The sequence below is a fragment of the Pelmatolapia mariae genome, linkage group LG7 (assembly GCF_036321145.2).
Source record: "Pelmatolapia mariae isolate MD_Pm_ZW linkage group LG7, Pm_UMD_F_2, whole genome shotgun sequence".
NCBI classification, from domain to species: Eukaryota; Metazoa; Chordata; class Actinopteri; order Cichliformes; family Cichlidae; genus Pelmatolapia; species Pelmatolapia mariae.
Genome location: NC_086233.1, coordinates 41,752,366 through 41,768,831, shown reverse-complemented (window position 1 = coordinate 41,768,831; position 16,466 = coordinate 41,752,366). Strand labels below are relative to the sequence as shown.

The 16,466-nt window shown below is 39.3% G+C and overlaps 1 protein-coding gene across 7 annotated transcripts in view; it reads right to left on the bottom strand.

Annotated features, from left to right (window-relative positions):
* kif21a (kinesin family member 21A) overlaps window positions 1-16,466 on the bottom strand; it is a 56,105-nt gene that overhangs the window by 12,363 nt on the left and 27,276 nt on the right. Inside the window, exons 4-28 of one of the 7 annotated variants that reach the window (XM_063479135.1) lie at window positions 15,895-16,035; window positions 15,440-15,571; window positions 15,105-15,275; window positions 14,638-14,753; window positions 13,697-13,892; window positions 13,369-13,558; window positions 13,167-13,233; window positions 12,089-12,292; window positions 11,440-11,514; window positions 10,507-10,594; window positions 10,277-10,397; window positions 8,154-8,342; window positions 7,336-7,535; window positions 7,107-7,214; window positions 6,936-7,004; window positions 6,638-6,783; window positions 5,639-5,783; window positions 5,096-5,290; window positions 4,252-4,353; window positions 3,546-3,711; window positions 2,881-2,901; window positions 2,099-2,156; window positions 1,695-1,749; window positions 1,408-1,607; window positions 654-779 (exon numbers count right to left, since the gene is read on the bottom strand). In XM_063479135.1, the coding sequence (XP_063335205.1) occupies window positions 654-779; window positions 1,408-1,607; window positions 1,695-1,749; window positions 2,099-2,156; window positions 2,881-2,901; window positions 3,546-3,711; window positions 4,252-4,353; window positions 5,096-5,290; window positions 5,639-5,783; window positions 6,638-6,783; window positions 6,936-7,004; window positions 7,107-7,214; window positions 7,336-7,535; window positions 8,154-8,342; window positions 10,277-10,397; window positions 10,507-10,594; window positions 11,440-11,514; window positions 12,089-12,292; window positions 13,167-13,233; window positions 13,369-13,558; window positions 13,697-13,892; window positions 14,638-14,753; window positions 15,105-15,275; window positions 15,440-15,571; window positions 15,895-16,035 (3,281 nt within the window). The remainder of the gene's footprint in view (window positions 1-653; window positions 780-1,407; window positions 1,608-1,694; window positions 1,750-2,098; window positions 2,157-2,880; window positions 2,902-3,545; window positions 3,712-4,251; window positions 4,354-5,095; window positions 5,291-5,638; window positions 5,784-6,637; window positions 6,784-6,935; window positions 7,005-7,106; window positions 7,215-7,335; window positions 7,536-8,153; window positions 8,343-10,276; window positions 10,398-10,506; window positions 10,595-11,439; window positions 11,515-12,088; window positions 12,293-13,166; window positions 13,234-13,368; window positions 13,559-13,696; window positions 13,893-14,637; window positions 14,754-15,104; window positions 15,276-15,439; window positions 15,572-15,894; window positions 16,036-16,466) is intronic. The other 6 variants (XM_063479136.1, XM_063479139.1, XM_063479137.1 and 3 more) reach the window with 6 other exon arrangements.

Sequence of the window (16,466 nt, the reverse complement as noted above, 5' to 3'; positions counted from 1 at the left end):
TAATAATTATGATTCCTAAATAGTTAATGCAATGTTATTTTTCATTATTTTGACAAACCACTCAGATTTAATCTTCAAGTCTGTACTACAAATACATCTTGACCACTTTCACAGCACTAATATTTTTGAAGTTGCTCATATTCTAAAACAGGACGACAGGCAATGAAGAAGAATTCTTAAAATATAATCAAAAACTGCTGTCAGCATTTTTCAGTTGATGCACAGCCAGTTTTATAATAACCGTTCGCTCACTGTGCAATCTTTCTATTTGAATCTTACACTGAAAAACTTACTGGTGAGATAAAGAAAAGTAAAGAGCGATTTCTGAGCAGGACATCAGGAGCAAGTGGATCAATTAGCAAGCAAACAATGAATTTGATCCCAAACTATCAAAAATACAGTAATCACCAGCTTTCAACATTAGAGCTCAGAGAAGATACGTGTTATTTAAGTTAGGCTGGGAAAAAAATTACTTCAAATGAAGCATAGAGCTTGGCATGTGAACGGTCATCAAACAAGATGCAGAGCATTATGTAGGTGACACCACATGCTTTTCCAAACCAGGAAACCAGAAGGAGGAGTATTAGTAGGGTCAAAGTGAAGTAGTTTTGTCTTTAAGCTTTATAGCCACGATGATGGCATCAAGCTCTTACTGTTTAATGTCCTTGACCTTTGCCCTTTCAGCCGCTGCTTGTGCCTTGTCATAGGTCTTCCTGCGCGAGAGCGGGGAAGGCTCAGGAGCTCGCTTTTCCACGCCTAGCAGATTTCTGGAGCCAGAACTGAATGTTCAGTTTTACCGATTTATCCACAAACAACACAGATAGTATAACAAAAAAAAAAAGATTTTTAAAACAAATGGAAATGAAACCAATACAAAATAATGGCAACAATGATGAGATGAGCATGCAGTACACACAGAAATACAGTTACCTGATGTTACAGTTCCAAAACAGTGATGGTTCTTCATCAAGCTCATGTTTAACAATGAGTGCAGTGTGTGCTGCACATCCACAAATATAATTCTAACTGTATCATTTCTGATGGATTATTATCAGCTAAGGTTTATTCTTACATAAAGCAACTGGCTTCATTTTAAAGCACTGCTTGTCACGAGACATTTAATGCAACCTGGTTAGTATTTCTTTTATTAGTGTGCAACTGACCTGGAATAAGGAACGGCAAGGGAGACTTTTGCAGGGCACAGTAATAATCAAGCAATACAAAATATTTGCTGGTCTCTACATGCTTTTCTCAAATAGATTCATCAATTGCTGTAAGGTATAGCAAAATGTGAAGGTGCTTGTGAACAATATATAACCAAATAAAGCAAAGAAGCGCAGCAACAACATGCAGGAAAAAGAGAAGGAGGAATTAATCTGTTAGTAAGAGTGCAGGGCCTGAACTTACATGCTGCCCATTTTAGAGGAAAAGCCAGGGGAGAGAGCTGCGTAGTCCCTGACTGAGCCTGACAAGTCCATGTCTCCGCCCGCATCGGGTGTTTCAGCTAACGGCAACATCGGACTAGAAAAGTCGACAGTAGGTGCATCAGGGGCAGAGTCACTGTTAGCGTAGAGCAACTCCATCTGAGTGGTCGTCCTCCTGCGAGCCTGTACAGCACAGATAAGTGAATAATTAAAAATACAGAACTGGTTTTAGGATAAGGCATCAAACATGTGCAACAAAGTCTACAATACCTTATTCCTTGTTTTGGTCTCTCCACAAAGTTTCATGAAATCTGTAGCCAGAGTGCTGGAGGAAATACAGACAAGTTTTTCAACGCAAACACTCATTAAAGAATGTGCTTGGACTACACTGCTCCTCTCTGCTTTACTGCTTTGCAGTATAATTAAACAATACTTCTCATAATTAACAAGTTAATTATAAGAATAGTATAAACATTAATATAAACATAAAAGACAAAATGCAATTTCATTAAAAGAAGCAATAAAACATCATATATGTATATAATGCAATAACATAACAATTCATGAACTACAAAAGCAACTTAACATAAATGTGACAAAATATGCCACAAGATAATATTTTAAATCTACAAATACATTGTTATAGTACTTTATAAGTACTATAACAGACTTACTTTCCCTCTGCAGAGGGGCTCTGGGCAGATTCATCACTGCTGCTATCGTCCCCGTTTTCTGTTAGATGAGATCCGTGAACAGAGAATATTAGATAGAGTGATTTAACTGAGATGACTGGTCAGCTAAAATGGTTCTTAGTAAGTATACTTTGCTAGAGATTTAAATAATTTAACTTCTTTATTTAACCTTTGATTTCTTTTGTATAACATGTAGAAAAATGAACAGATGAAGCAGATGAGGGGTGATGTCAGCACAGCGCCATGCTGTTTAATTGATAAACCTGGCCCTCGCCGAGCTCATTAATACCAGATGGCTCAAAAACAGATGAGGTTCAAAGTCAGAGAGAGGTCATATTGGGAAGATTTTAAAGAGACATGTAAGGGAGCTGATATGAATGTAAAAGAACCAACATGAGATAACAGGGTGGAGGAGTGCAAGAAATCATTAGTCTGCTGGTCCTGATGGGTCAGCTGACCTACAAGGTCTAACAGAGCAAAATATCCACGTTATATGGTTCCTGTAGAAGAGTCTGGGGTTAGCAGGTGCTAAAACATGGAGGCTGTAGCACATGTGAGCTGCAAGGAGGAGGAGGGGGAGGACAGAGGGTAGGAGGAGTGTATCCAGATAAGGAGAGGGGAAAGCTTCAGCCAACACATGGAGGGGAGCCTGGTTGCACTGCACCTCATGCACCTGTTTATGTTATGTTCAGTTAGTTCTCAAAGTGCAAAGGGAAGGAACCATGCATTCATAACCGATTAGAGTCTAATAGGGTTTCACTTACCAGGCGGGATGTTACCTAGCTCTGTAAACACATAAGAAAACAAAAAAAGGGAAAAGAAAAGATGGGGGAACAGAAAAAGGCAATGCACAAATCAAAAACCATCCCCCAAAATTCGAAAAAAATAAATAAATAAATCGATAAAAAAAGATATAAAAATAAAATAAAATGCACCAACTGTCAGAGCATCCTACCGAACAGAGGCTGGCAAATTCAATATCAAAACAAAAATAAGTAATCAGCTTTAATTACAAACATGTAAATAGAAACCGTATTATACTAATGTGATCGTATATACTTGTGTACACAGCACCAAAATGTAACCATGGAATTAACTGTCGGTTATACAACAGGGACGCCAGCTTCTATTCGGCAGAAGGCAACAAGCAATATCACCTCAAAAGGCCCAATCATGCAACTGACCAGTTACCCAGTGCACCTCCTGACAGCAAAATCATTTCTAACAAGAGTATGAAAGCAACATTTATGCTGCTAAATTTGAACACATACACTCAGGGAGAGAAATAGATCTACAACATCCCAGAATTAAATTCTAATCTCAGCTTTACTTAGCATGATATCAGTGACACTTTCAGTGGGTGGGCAGGGCCTGGTCCAAACTGGATACGTTTTTATTTTATTGTATCTTTTCATTATTTTTATTCTACCTTGCAAAGCATTCCCCAGCAGCGCGTCCAGCTCTGGGTTAAACTCTGCTTTCTCCTTCAGCATGTGAAAGAGCAGCTGGTTCTGTGTGGCGCTGGTAATTTCAGTCTGCTTCAATCTGCCCTCCATCACCTTCACCTGAGACTCCCTCTGAGCTGCCTGCAGGCCCTGAAGAGGTCAGACCACAGTGTCAGGCCATTTCATCTGCATTTCATTTCATTTTTTGGTTAGAGTTGGAAGTTTCTGAGTTAATGCACGGAACAGATGCTACAACTTAATATCATGAACATATGCAAATGTACTTGCATGTCATATTGCTGATACTGTGGGCTGTATGACTACTGTACAGCAGTGGCTCTCAAGTATTTAGCCCCAATACAGATGTGGCAAGTTTTATCAGTTGTTAACAATAAAAAATGATCCAAGTTGAATTTTGGTTAAATAAAAGATCAACAGTGAAGGAATAACAAACATCTTCTCCCCTGGTCGCTTACAACCCACCTACAGTCAACTGGTGTCCTACAGTTTCTGTTACTATACAACTGCATTTCTTTCTACACACAGAGGTTTCTATTATTTTGCACATAATAGACACGTAAGCTAAATAACATCTATGTATAATCATGTTTGTTGTATGTTATTCATAAGGAGAGGAAATGGTGATGTTTTCACTGAACAGGTGTGATTTCTCTTTCTGAAGGAGGGTACCTTGTTAATTGCCATTGACATGAAGTGATCCAGGAGAAAACGAGCCTCTGTCAGTGTACAGGAACCAATCACAGCAGAGACGTCCACAGTATCACCCTCCTCCTGGGAGAAAGAAAAAGTAAAATTTGAAGACCATAGTTAACAGAAATGAAAATCAAATTTCCAACCTTGTTAACATGCCCATATGTTGTTTATTATGTGCTACAATGCATATTTGTAGCAAAATAATCAGAGAAAGCCACTTTTTCTCTTGGAACTGGATTCCTCGGTGCTTCAGGCACTGTGTTTACTATGAAGTTACTGTTACAGTTTCAGTATTGACTCTCCCATAGTTTTCCTGACAGTAAAAATGTGTGTGGGCTCTCCTGAGTTAGAGTGAAACACCCTTTATACAACTTAAAAAAGAAGAAATACAAAAGAAAAATGTAACTATTTTAATTCAAAGATATATTCTTTCAAATCTTTTACTCTTCAGTCAGCAAGTGCTAAGAACGCTGAATTTTAGCTGATTGTGACATAATGAAGGTCATTCACGTTCCACAGTCTATCCATTTCTTTTATATAGATGGTATCTGTGCCCAAGTTTTGACACCTCACTATATAATCAACAAAGATGCAATTTGATGACCATTTGAACAGTTTCCAGGTTTTTCCGAGGGTAGTCCTATTAATCTGTATAGGCAGAGATCACATCACTAACTGCTGATTCACACCCGGTCATTTTATTCTGGAAGCAGGCCTGAAAACGTCTCAGTTCAGAAAAAAAAGGGTTAAAACAAGCTAAACGTTGTCTGAGGTTTTCAATATCTGGCTGCCAATTTCCAGAATCAGCAGGCTCTCTCACCTTGGTTTCCTCCATCTGCATGATGTTGGCCTGACAATCTGCAATACTGTCATTAATATAGTCAATGTTGGCTGTCAATGCTTCCACTTCCTCATTGATGGGAAGAACAGTCTTCTCTGCCTCTGGCCCCTCTCTCAGCAGCCGGTCCCTCTTCCTGAGGACCTTCTCCTTGCGCTTGGTGAGCTCCTCCCTTTGCTGTGTGTTAAAAATGAAACAAATTCTTATATATTTTAAATCACTGAGTCATTTCTGAATATGGGAAAAGTCACAGAAGATGATTAAGTCAACCTAAAGCAATGACATGTTCTTTGAAGCTCATTGATGAGGAAACACACAAGGATGCAGAGCAATATTAAATGAAACAACTGTTTTTGCTGCATTAAGCTTAACAACAGCCACAAGGTCATAGATTTTAAAATTTCCCTGCTGAAGATAAAAGAACAATTTAATGTCTTCCAGCCATCTAACAAGATATCTTTTAGGTCTTTCTCCTGATCTGCTAACATTCAAAATCTATATAACTGTCCTGCTTTAGGTTTTTACCTTGAGAAGGCGGTTCATGTCGGTTTCCATATTAGAGATGGTCATCCTCTGCATGATGACATCAGAGATACGCCGCTCCAGGGACTGCCATTTGTTGCGAGCCATTCTGGTGCTGTAAACACTTCCTGTGCGCCTGTAAGAAGACCTGTACATGCAGCATCACTCATCAGTAAACTGTCTGATTAATACAGCCACTTATTTAACACCTAAATGTACAAATTCAGGGAGAATGTAGAAAGTGATGATGAGGCCCACTTAAGAAACCCTCCATCGACAACAACTCAAATGTTCACATTGTGTGCATTTTAAAGTGGATTTGGACTTTTAGCTTAGCATAATTTAGGATTAGTGAAGTGTTTCAACCATTTGTCCTAAGTATTATTTTACTATTTCAACTCCTCCACTTATCTTACACGCTAGTAAATTTAGTTGCCATTTAGGATATTTAATTAGTACACATTTTAAGAGTTTATCAAATATATCGATTTGTTTATTCATTCTGACAGCTAAAAGTTTTACATAATAGCCATCCATGTGTTAATACTTTAAACGGCTAACCGTATGTTTTACCTAATAACATTCATCTGTTTATCTTTCATTTCATGTGGTCAGCTTATACTTGTAACCGTTTATCCATACTTTTACCCACCAATTCAACTCTAAAGCTATGCTGTTAATAAGAATTTCAACTGCTAGCCACAGTTTTGCCTAGATCTTTGGGCAGCACGGTCGTGCCATCCAGTGACATATTTGAAGTTTAAAGTCTTGTTTAGATTAGATGATCTTTCCCTGCAGAAATCTCCTGGGGTACTAATCACAGATGCAAATAACTGAAGAAGAGATTTAGGTTTCATTTTATGAAATGAGGCAGGTAGGGTGTTCACTGTTTCCTGAAAATTTCTGCAGTGTCTACATCTCAGAGCCTTCCTTCCAACCAGCCTCTTTAAAAAAGTAAAAAACTATGCACCCAAGCAAACATTTGCGTGCACACAGACTCACCAAGTGCCATTGGGAGCACTGTTGCTGGAGGAGTACATGCGTCCAGAGGGGGGTCTGTGTGAGGAGTCCTGGACTGGTTCTGGAAGATTGACCTTTCGGATCACCTTACCCGAGGTAGGCCTGACCTGCCTCCTCAGAGCTGTCACCTGACACACAGAGCTACAGAGTTACTTGTCACACCAAAAAATGTGTAAACACAACATATACCGGACATATGCTTGCATCTACAGTGTCACAAGTACATTTAAAAAAGTTCAATCTGCTTCCTCTGTCAGAAATATTTTTTGATGCCTCTCACCTCCTCAGTCTTCCTCCTCAGAATAAGCTCCTGCTGTCTTTTCTGAGCTTCCAATAACTTCAGCTGATGCTGAGGAGGAAACATGAATATAGTATCATCAAAGAAAGTAATGAAACTCGTGGCACAGACCGTGATATAACTGCAGAAGTTTATAAACAGACTGTTACTAACCTCCTGCTTGCGCTGGTCCTTCTTCAAAGAAGCTATTTCTCGGTTTCTGCGAGACTCGTTCATCCTGTTCTTCTCCTGTTGCTCCTTCATCTGCTTCATAAGACGGACCTGGATAGATCATATTAAACAATATTGGGCTTAGTAACAGCACACATGTAAACTAGAGAGCCCGTATCTCCAGTTTACAAGAGTGTTATATCCGGTACAGTTATATCTCCTTAGTCCATACCTTAGTCCTCTTCATTTCTGCCACATCCATCTGAAGCTTCTTCAGCTGTTTCTCGTACTGTGATTGGTTCTTGAGTAGGCGGGCATGCTCCTTCTGGGCCGACTGGAGCTTTTGAAGCTCCTTGTTCATGATGCTCAGCTTCTTCTCATATTCAGCCTTGATTTTGCGAGCCTTATCCTCTGTACCAGTTTCTACTGAACCTGAAAATATTCAGAAAAAATATAATACTATAACATTTTTTAAATCCAACACTGCTGTGGGACATGCTCTCCCAGCTGTGTGTGCCTGACTATCTGCAGCTGGACTAACTGAAATCTCAACATTAGGCTACCAAAAATAAAAATAAATAAATAAAATAAAAATACAAAACATGTTTTACACACAGTTGGTCAACTAGTCTGTTGTGTGTGTGTGTGTGCGCGCGCGCGCGCTTTTTAACAAAACTAATAAGTCTGGCTTTAAAATCCATTCTTTTAAAATCTGTCTCAGACAAACTTTGATGTATTAACTGTCCCCGTCTGCCAGCATGGGGGCATAAACAGGTTTTTCATTATTAAAGAAAAACAAAAGGCTCAGATCAAATAAGTAGGCTATAACATGAATTCTTCCAAGCTTAATCAGAAATACCAAATATAATTTCTGTTTGAGATTGAAATAAGCTGATCAGAGGCAGAGATATGATGAACCAAACCCACAAGTGCCTCCTGGTGGATGATTTTATCCAAACTGTCAGAGCACATGTAAATAAATTATGTCTCACACTGCAGTGCTCTCCCCTCTGACTGATATGTGACCTCCCACTTCCCTCGTCGTCTTACTCATGTTTTGGAGGACGCGGTCCCTCTCCAGCTGGGTGTCTCGGATCTTGCACTGCAGCATCATCAGCTTCTGTTCGTACTGCTGTTTCAGTGTGTGTAGACGCCGCTGGCTGTTCTCCAGTTCGTCAATCAGCTTCTGCTTAATGGCAATCTCACAGGTGATGTTGGCCAGATCTGCCTGGTAATTCTCTGTGAGACACCAATGAGCTGATTAAGTATCGACATCCACAGTTACAGGCATAAATCTCAAGCAGTTCTTTTATTTTGTTGTTAGAAGATCCATTTAAATAATCTTGGATTACACATAGTCAGGTTTCATTTGTTTAGTCCCATGCTCAACTTGAAAACTGAAAAGAAGTCAAAGAAAATTAATTTGTACTACTTCATATTTTATCTTAGAAAAGGTGTTTTTGCCCACCTAAAAACACGAAATGCTAAACCTAAAAAAGTTTTAGGCAGAGCCTAAAGACTATCACAAGCAATTACATCAAATTATGTTTTTGTAAACCAGTTTTGTTAATTGAGTAATTGGGTCTTAATTTATGTAGGCAGACATTTTTGTTTTGCTCATTGTGCTTCATGCATATACTCACCCCTCAAAGTCTGGGAGTGAGTATATGCATGAAGGGCAGTATATTCTATAATGAGCCATGTAAAACCCAGAAAAACAGGACGTAACCAGGAGTTTGTACTTTAATTTATACACAGTCTAATATTACAATTCATATCTGTTTGGAAGCCTAAAAACAAAAAATGCTCCTTACAAGAAGCACTGTGAGCACAACCCCCACCAAGGCAGCTCATTGTCTGCACAATATTTACTTTTAAGGGAATAGCATTGTATTTTCTTTATATTCAATTTGGTTTCTTTGTTCTTTTTAAACATAGATTAAAAAGTTTGCAGTTGTTTTTACTGCACTACAAAGTACAGCCTTTTTAAAATGTATTTGTCCTGTTGAAGTTCACTTTAATAAACCTGACATAATTCTCAGTACAATTTTTCATTTACATGGATTCATTGTCTTGGAAATACTTTCAACTTGAAAGAAAGGCAGATGTGCAATGTAAAAGTGAGGCCAGAGGTCAAATGTGATATGATATTTGGATACAAACTATAACGCGACATTTAGAATTCCCATATATTCTTCCCAATATTCCTTTATATTGTCAATACAAACAATGGCAGTACGAAAGAGTTTTAGACAGCTCTATGCAGCATTATTATCACTATGATTTTAAAATAAATGATTGACCTTGAAAGAGAGGTCAGAGGTCAAATGTGGCATGATATTTTAAATCTTTATACGGTACATTCTGTATGTTCACAATACACATCATGCCTGTAAAAAACACACTTTGTAAGGCCAACAAATCATTAAGCTGACTTTAAAGACCTTGGTGGATGTAAGGCAAGTTTCAGTGGATAGTTAACATGACCCTACTCTATCCCAACAAAGTTTGATCAAAATTCATTCAAAACCTTGAGCTACTGTGTGTATAGGCACATGCAAATGCCACCAAAAACGTCACTTTCTTGGTAAAGGTAATAAGCACCTGAATCAGAATGAACAGAATGAGAGAAAATTCTCACGTCACTCAGAAGAAAACTATCACATCAGGGGTGGGCAATTCCAGGCCCCGAGGGCCGGTGTCCCAGCAGGTTTTACATGTGTCCTTGAACCAACACAGCTGATTTAAATGGCTAAATTAGCTCCTCAACATGTCCTGATGTTCTCCAGAGGCCTGGTAATCAACTAATCATGTGATTCAGGTGTGTTGACCCAAGGTGAGATCTAAAACCTGCAGGGACACCGGCCCTCGGGGCCTGGAATTGCCCACCCCTGTATCACATGAACAGTGGGTTCTCAAAGGTTTAATGATTTAGATGGCCGGGCTATGAGTGAGGGTCACAAGTATAAAGAGAACTTCAAACACATTTAAACAGGGTTCATAACATGTCTGTTTTCAGTTGCTAATGTACTGAATTTAAATGAGATCTCGTGTAACCAGCTGGCTCAAAATCTTCCATCTGAATGGGGAAAAAAAAGGGGGTCGCAACTTACAAGTGACACTTTAAAGACCGTTTCATTAAATCAATAAAAAGAAAAATTCATGCAGGATACCTTTTTCATCTGACTCCGAGTCAGAGTCATCAGAGCTCTCCTCTACATCCATCTCTTCCTCCTCCTCTTCTTCCTCTTCCTCTCCTTCTCCCTCCTCATGGTCACTGCCCTCCTGGACCTCCTACAGCATAAAACAAATATACCTTTTTATTTCAAAGTACTATTTAGTACACTGTAAATACGAGGTTGATAATATAAATAATGGAGGAACATAATGGAGTCCGTCATACCATTTCCGTGTCCTCACTGGCCCTCTCTGTCATTTCCTTCTCTGCACCCTTTTCTTGCTCATTGTCAGGAACTTCTTCTTTGTTGACGCTGAAAGATTTAAAAGACGTTGTAATCCAATCAGTTTTCCATTTGTAATGTAAGAAGAGAACGTGGAAGCTTTTTCTGCAGGAAGTGGATTGCACGTTAATCTGCTGGCAATAAAGAAACTTTCATTTTCTGGATAAACGCAGTAGTAAGTAACATATCTGTACATGGCATCTTTAACATCAGGGAGGTTACACTGTCTTTTTAGCAAAGAAGCTTTTTGACTGGTTTCACCACAATACAAGGTTTAGTTTCCAATGACTCAATCTCTGCAGACACTCTTCTCTGTGAGAAAACATAAACAAGTCTTACACAGTGAGACTTAGGTAAGACCACAGAATATAAGTTGAGATTGCTCCAATTTTATAAGCTTGATTGTGCAAAAGACAGTATTTTTAAACAAAAGAAGGGAGGCATCTCATCAGGCTGGTCAAAACTGGCAAAGTAAAGAAGCATGGCAGGAAAATGCAGTACAAAAAATAAATGTTTTAACCAAATCCATGAAGCAGATCTGTTGGATAAATATTTTATCCAAACTCAGGGTTAGCAATGCTAAGGTAGCATTTCACACAAAAACCACCCGGATAAAGTGATCAAAAAGAAAATAAAAGATTAATACACTGAAAAGGGGATTTTTGTCATCCAGCCTTAGATTGTTTGAAAATAGGAGATTAAAGCTTATTAAGTGGCAAAACTGTGTTTCAGGGAGGTGATGTGCTTTGACAGTAGTATGTTTCACGTCAGAGCGGGGAAATACCTGCCCAAACATAAACAATAAAATTAAAATAAAGTGCTGAATTATGGGGAAGCATGGGAATGGCAACAGGAGGGTGGAAGCTCTGACAAACCTGGCATCCTCAACCTCTTCCACCACCACCTCCTCCCTTTCCTCCCTCTCTCTCTCCTCCAACAGCAGCTGGAGTCTTCAGGGAGGGTCAAAGGGTCAAACGAGAGAAGGAAGCAAGAGATGAACAAAGGAAGAATGGAGGGAAGACTGGTCAGAGGAAGCTCTGCACTGAAAACCACACCTTTAATCCACCTTTCAGCCCCCAAAGTGCCCCCCGGGGCAGCTCTGAGTTAAAAAATAAAATAAAACCTGAGCCTGCGATCAATCTGCTGTGTTTGCTTGCACTGAAATTTACAGTGCAGCGACAGTACAGCACTACCAGAGAACTAACGACTGAAAACATAAAGCTGATGTGTTTATGTGTATAAATGAAGTCAAATGTTTATAAATTATTCAATAAGTTATTTGTGGCTTTTAAGTGCTCTCGTTCCAATATACAAAGACGAACCTTTGAAACAAGTCAAACTGACCTCTGGGTAAAGCAATCATGCCTTTGGAAAATTATGAATGGTTTAGGATAAATAAAAATGCCATTCCAGTATGAAACTCACTCAAATATATGCACAACTGTAATAAAACATTCAACAGAGCCAATCCTGAAAATCATTTAAAAACAACAAGAACTTCGCTCTGTTTACTGTCACAGATACCTTTTCTTCTTCTTCTTTTCTCGTTTCTTCAGTTTCTCCAGATCTTTCTTAGCGAGTTCGATAATGTCAGCAGTCTCCTTCTCGGGGGCCAGAAGAGTGGAGGAAAAGGAGCTGGACCCTCCATAGAACGACTGACGGTTGGAGGCACGGGACAGATTCTTCCTCAAATTCTCACTGACAGCCTCGCTCTCCAGGAGTTTTGCCCTGAGGACAGCATCAAGACACCGACAGATTGTAATACAGAGCCTTCACTGTGGCAAATCTCTAAATTTGGTCCCTCACAAATGAATTTTATTTGTAATATAAATGGGTATAAAGGGTTAAAACAAGGCTTGTGTTTAACACTGTAGACACTCAACCCCACTGTGGTGCCCCCTAAAGAGAGCAGCCGAAATAACAATGTTCAGTCTCATTGCCAATTATGAAAGTCCACTAAAACACTTCATATTTCATGTCATATAAACAGGTTGAATCTTTTTAAACAGGTTGTTTAAAGAAGTATTTTTATCGCCATTTAAATCAATGAACAGAATGATTTTATTACAACTTTGTGCACCGTTTGTGTACTGCTGCAGTTTCAGACAACATTGCTTTCCCCTCTGAAGATACCGTGTCACCAGTGTGGCTAATTCTATTTTTTCTAGCCTACTATTTATAACATCATTACCAAATATTTCAATAAAAAGTTCTCTTCTCCCATGCTAACCTCATCTCTACCTTTTCATTTTATCCGTGTCTACTGTATTTTAGTATTTAGTCTAAATGTTTGAACCATCCCAAATCCGTTTTTGTTGCAGAAAAAGAAATGACAGTTTAGTTTCATTCAGACTGAGATCAGAAAAAGCTCTGGGGTTTGGTCCGCACTGAGATCCTGGGAAGGTTTCACAAGTGTTATAATGACTGGGATCAAAAGTCCAGACCAAAACACTTGAACTGTGATCTCACATGTCATCAAACATTTCAGGGTAGTGACTGTTAAAAGAATGAGGTAGTCTTAATGTTTATAATTACAGGAGGCTAAAACATACAGGAAAAGGTAAAAAAAAATGAACAAGGGAATAAATCGGAATTCATTTACCGAAGGTCTTCAATTTCTTTAATGTAACTCTGAATCATGTTTCCAATTTCCTCTGTGCCTCCTTCACCTGTAAGAGAAACATGATAAGAGTAACGAAGGGAAAAAAGGCACATCATGTATTAACTGTGACTACAGCGGCACAATATAAAAACAAAAACCCAACAACTCTCTGCTTAAACTAATTCATAAGTTTGATGCATACCTGCACGGGCGAGGGTCTGGTTGGCCTGGTCACTGAGCAGCTGGGTGAGTCGTGCCCGCTGGGCATCGATGGTCTCCTGCATGGCCTTCACCCTCACCCTCAGGTTGCTGTTCTCCGTCTGCAGCATGGAGTTTTCGTGGAACATGTCACTCAAGCTTTCCACACCGTCCTCACCCACCAAACGTTTACCCTGCAGGGGGGGGGGGGCAAAAACAATATAGTTTGTTGTAAAAAGTTTTTAATTTTTTTGGCATGCCACGTGGGTTTTTTCTTCTTCCATTTTTCATAAGGCTCATCCCTGTCCTTTAAATTCCTCCCATCTCCTCACCGTCTTGTACTCCATGAGCTCCATCTGCAGTCGAGCTATTTCCGTCCTCAGAGCGCTGATCTGCTGGCTGGCCTTGTCTTGGTTCACCATCACCTTGTTCTTGATGTTCCGGGCTCTGTTCGCGTACTTTAATGTGTTCAAAGTTTCCATGAAGTCACGGTCAGATGGACTGATGCATGCAATCATCACTGTTTGGCTGAGAAAGAAAAAAGTGACATTTCATAAATTATTTTCACACATGATCTCCACACAGTATCGGAATTATGACACTGTGGGACACTGCACCTAGTAGTTATTTCTTACATTAACATGAGAGATAAAATGCTTGAGATGTTCTCACTAATGGAAATTGTTTGGTGAGGTCAGAGCAGGAAATTATGCAGAAAAATCACTTCTAGTGTGTGGGTATCCACACCCAGGCATCTCCCACAGTTAACACAGTTTTAGATCATCTAATTAGCTGGGGTGGGGTTTTTTTCCATTTTGACTTTTCATCTTCAATTCAATTTAGTTTTAGTTAGTTTCCATGGTGGATTATCTTGTTTTAGTTTAGTTTTTATTTGTTTCAGTGTTAGTTTTTAGTGGCTTTAATCATTATTGCATGCACACATTCATCACTGACTCAGGCAAGCTATAAGATTTTTTTTTCCAAACTAACAAACACTAAAACTAAGGATATTTTCTCTATATCTTTATTTCCAAGTTCTCAAAATTGTTCCAGGTAGTTTAAATTCTTTTAAACAAGTCTAGCTTTTATTTTAATTGCTTTCCCCCCCACATCTAGTTTTAGTTCAGTTTTAATTAAATATAACAGCACTGGTTCTCATCATCTTATACTGTTGTTTGATGATATTTGGTTGAAATCGTAGCTGTATCAGAATGAAACAAATCAAGACAAAATGTTTTTATGAGGAAAAAGCTCAAATCTGTGGTCCTCTGACCTGTTTCCTCCTAATGAGTCCTGCAGGAGTCGGGTGAGTTTGGAGTCTCTGTAAGGCACATGTGAGGCCCGCTTGCTCCGGTCACCCAGAGCACTGATTACATTCCCCAGGGCAAGCTGGTCAAAAAGACAGGAGACAAAGGGAGAAAGGATTTCATAGAGAGGCAACAATGTGCTATCAGTCCATTTGTAGAGTTACAGTTAACACTTTTAGGACTACTTTTTTTAGTTGCGATTTGGGTGGCCACATCCCAGAAACAGCATGTTTGCGTGGAACAATGTGGGATCCCTGGTCACTCTAACTGTGCTGACTTTGTTCAGCTGGAAATACCATTAAAAATACTTCATCATTCATTCATTTTTGATTTTAAGTATATTTGTAAAGTCTGCCACCAGATGGCAGTATATCATTAGACTTTGAAGTCTTTGCTGCCTCACAAATCCTGGTGCAAGAACAGGCAGACTCACCAGTCCACAGTTAATGGAGATGCCCTCTTTGGCTCGATCACCCGTCGCTCCAGTTCTTTTCAGCCGCTCCGAACCGGCCAAGTCCACAAAGTGAAACTTGGCCGTCAGTGTCTCATACTCGTCCATCTCAGAGTTACCGTTGGTGACTCGATTATCAGTGTCATTTTCTTGCTGTGTAAAAATCATGCATGTAAATACACTCAGTGACAGCAGCATGTACACACAGTTTTTCCCCCCCCCAACAATCATTGATAATAAAAAGGAGGAAAAAAGGAAAGAAATGATATTATTGATAAGACTTAACAGACATGATTTGCAGTGATTTATAGACGTACATTGTCAGAGGCACAGACGCGGACTTGGCACAGGTGGATGGTGAAGATGGCATGAGATCGGGAGCTTTGGACGTTCATCTGAGTGCTGGCTGTGGTGCGAGACAGAGCCCCCAGTTTCAGGCACTGCATCATCTACCGAGTCAGACAGAGTATTAAATATTAATACAATGGTTGAACCCACTTTGAAACATTTGGTGCAAAAAACAACAGCAAACTCACAAAAGCAAAGTGCAGTGCTAAAAATATATTTATACTGAATATATGAAGCTTTACTCCACTAACGCTTGTGGCAGTACAAAGGTTTATACCCAAGAGTACTGAGTAAATCTTTGATACCAACCTACACACATTTTGTCTTGGGGATGTTTTGTTTTAGAATAAACTGATGCTTAAAGGGAAATCAATGATGTCGCGCTGAACACCTACATAACAGTGCAACACATAATCTGTGTTACCTCAGCCTCGGAGGACACCGTCCGTGTGGTCACTCCCACTGTGTAGATTCCTCCGTTGGCATCTTCATGGATTTTAATGTGAGATTTCTGCTTCATGTCTCGAGTTGAGTCAAAGAGGTCCAGAACTTCCTCGTTGTAAAGCTGCAGGAAGACGCAAGAAAATATTTCAAACTAGCAGGAATAAAAGATTATTCTGTGATTGCTGTGTCGTTTCTGTCTACTACCTATATTATTATCAATGTTTGCTGTTTTCAGATCTCTTGAAGAGATTCTGAGATCAAACGTCTCATTATTTAAAAATCAGAACGGAAAAGTTGAATAACTTACAAATTGCAAAAATGCCAGTGGGTGTTATGTCTTTCATACTGTGTACAGGCCAAACAATAAGTTACAGCAGCCTGTACAGTAAACAGCCCTGAGAGGTGAAAGCAATGAGTGTACGGTGAAAGACTCACTGCTCATTAAGGTCACTGCTTTTAGCACACTGCGATAACTGAAGGTGACTCAAATGACAGAATCAGCTATTTTAAATCAACTCAGCTCTTCTCATTTTGACTATGGCAGCAGAACTG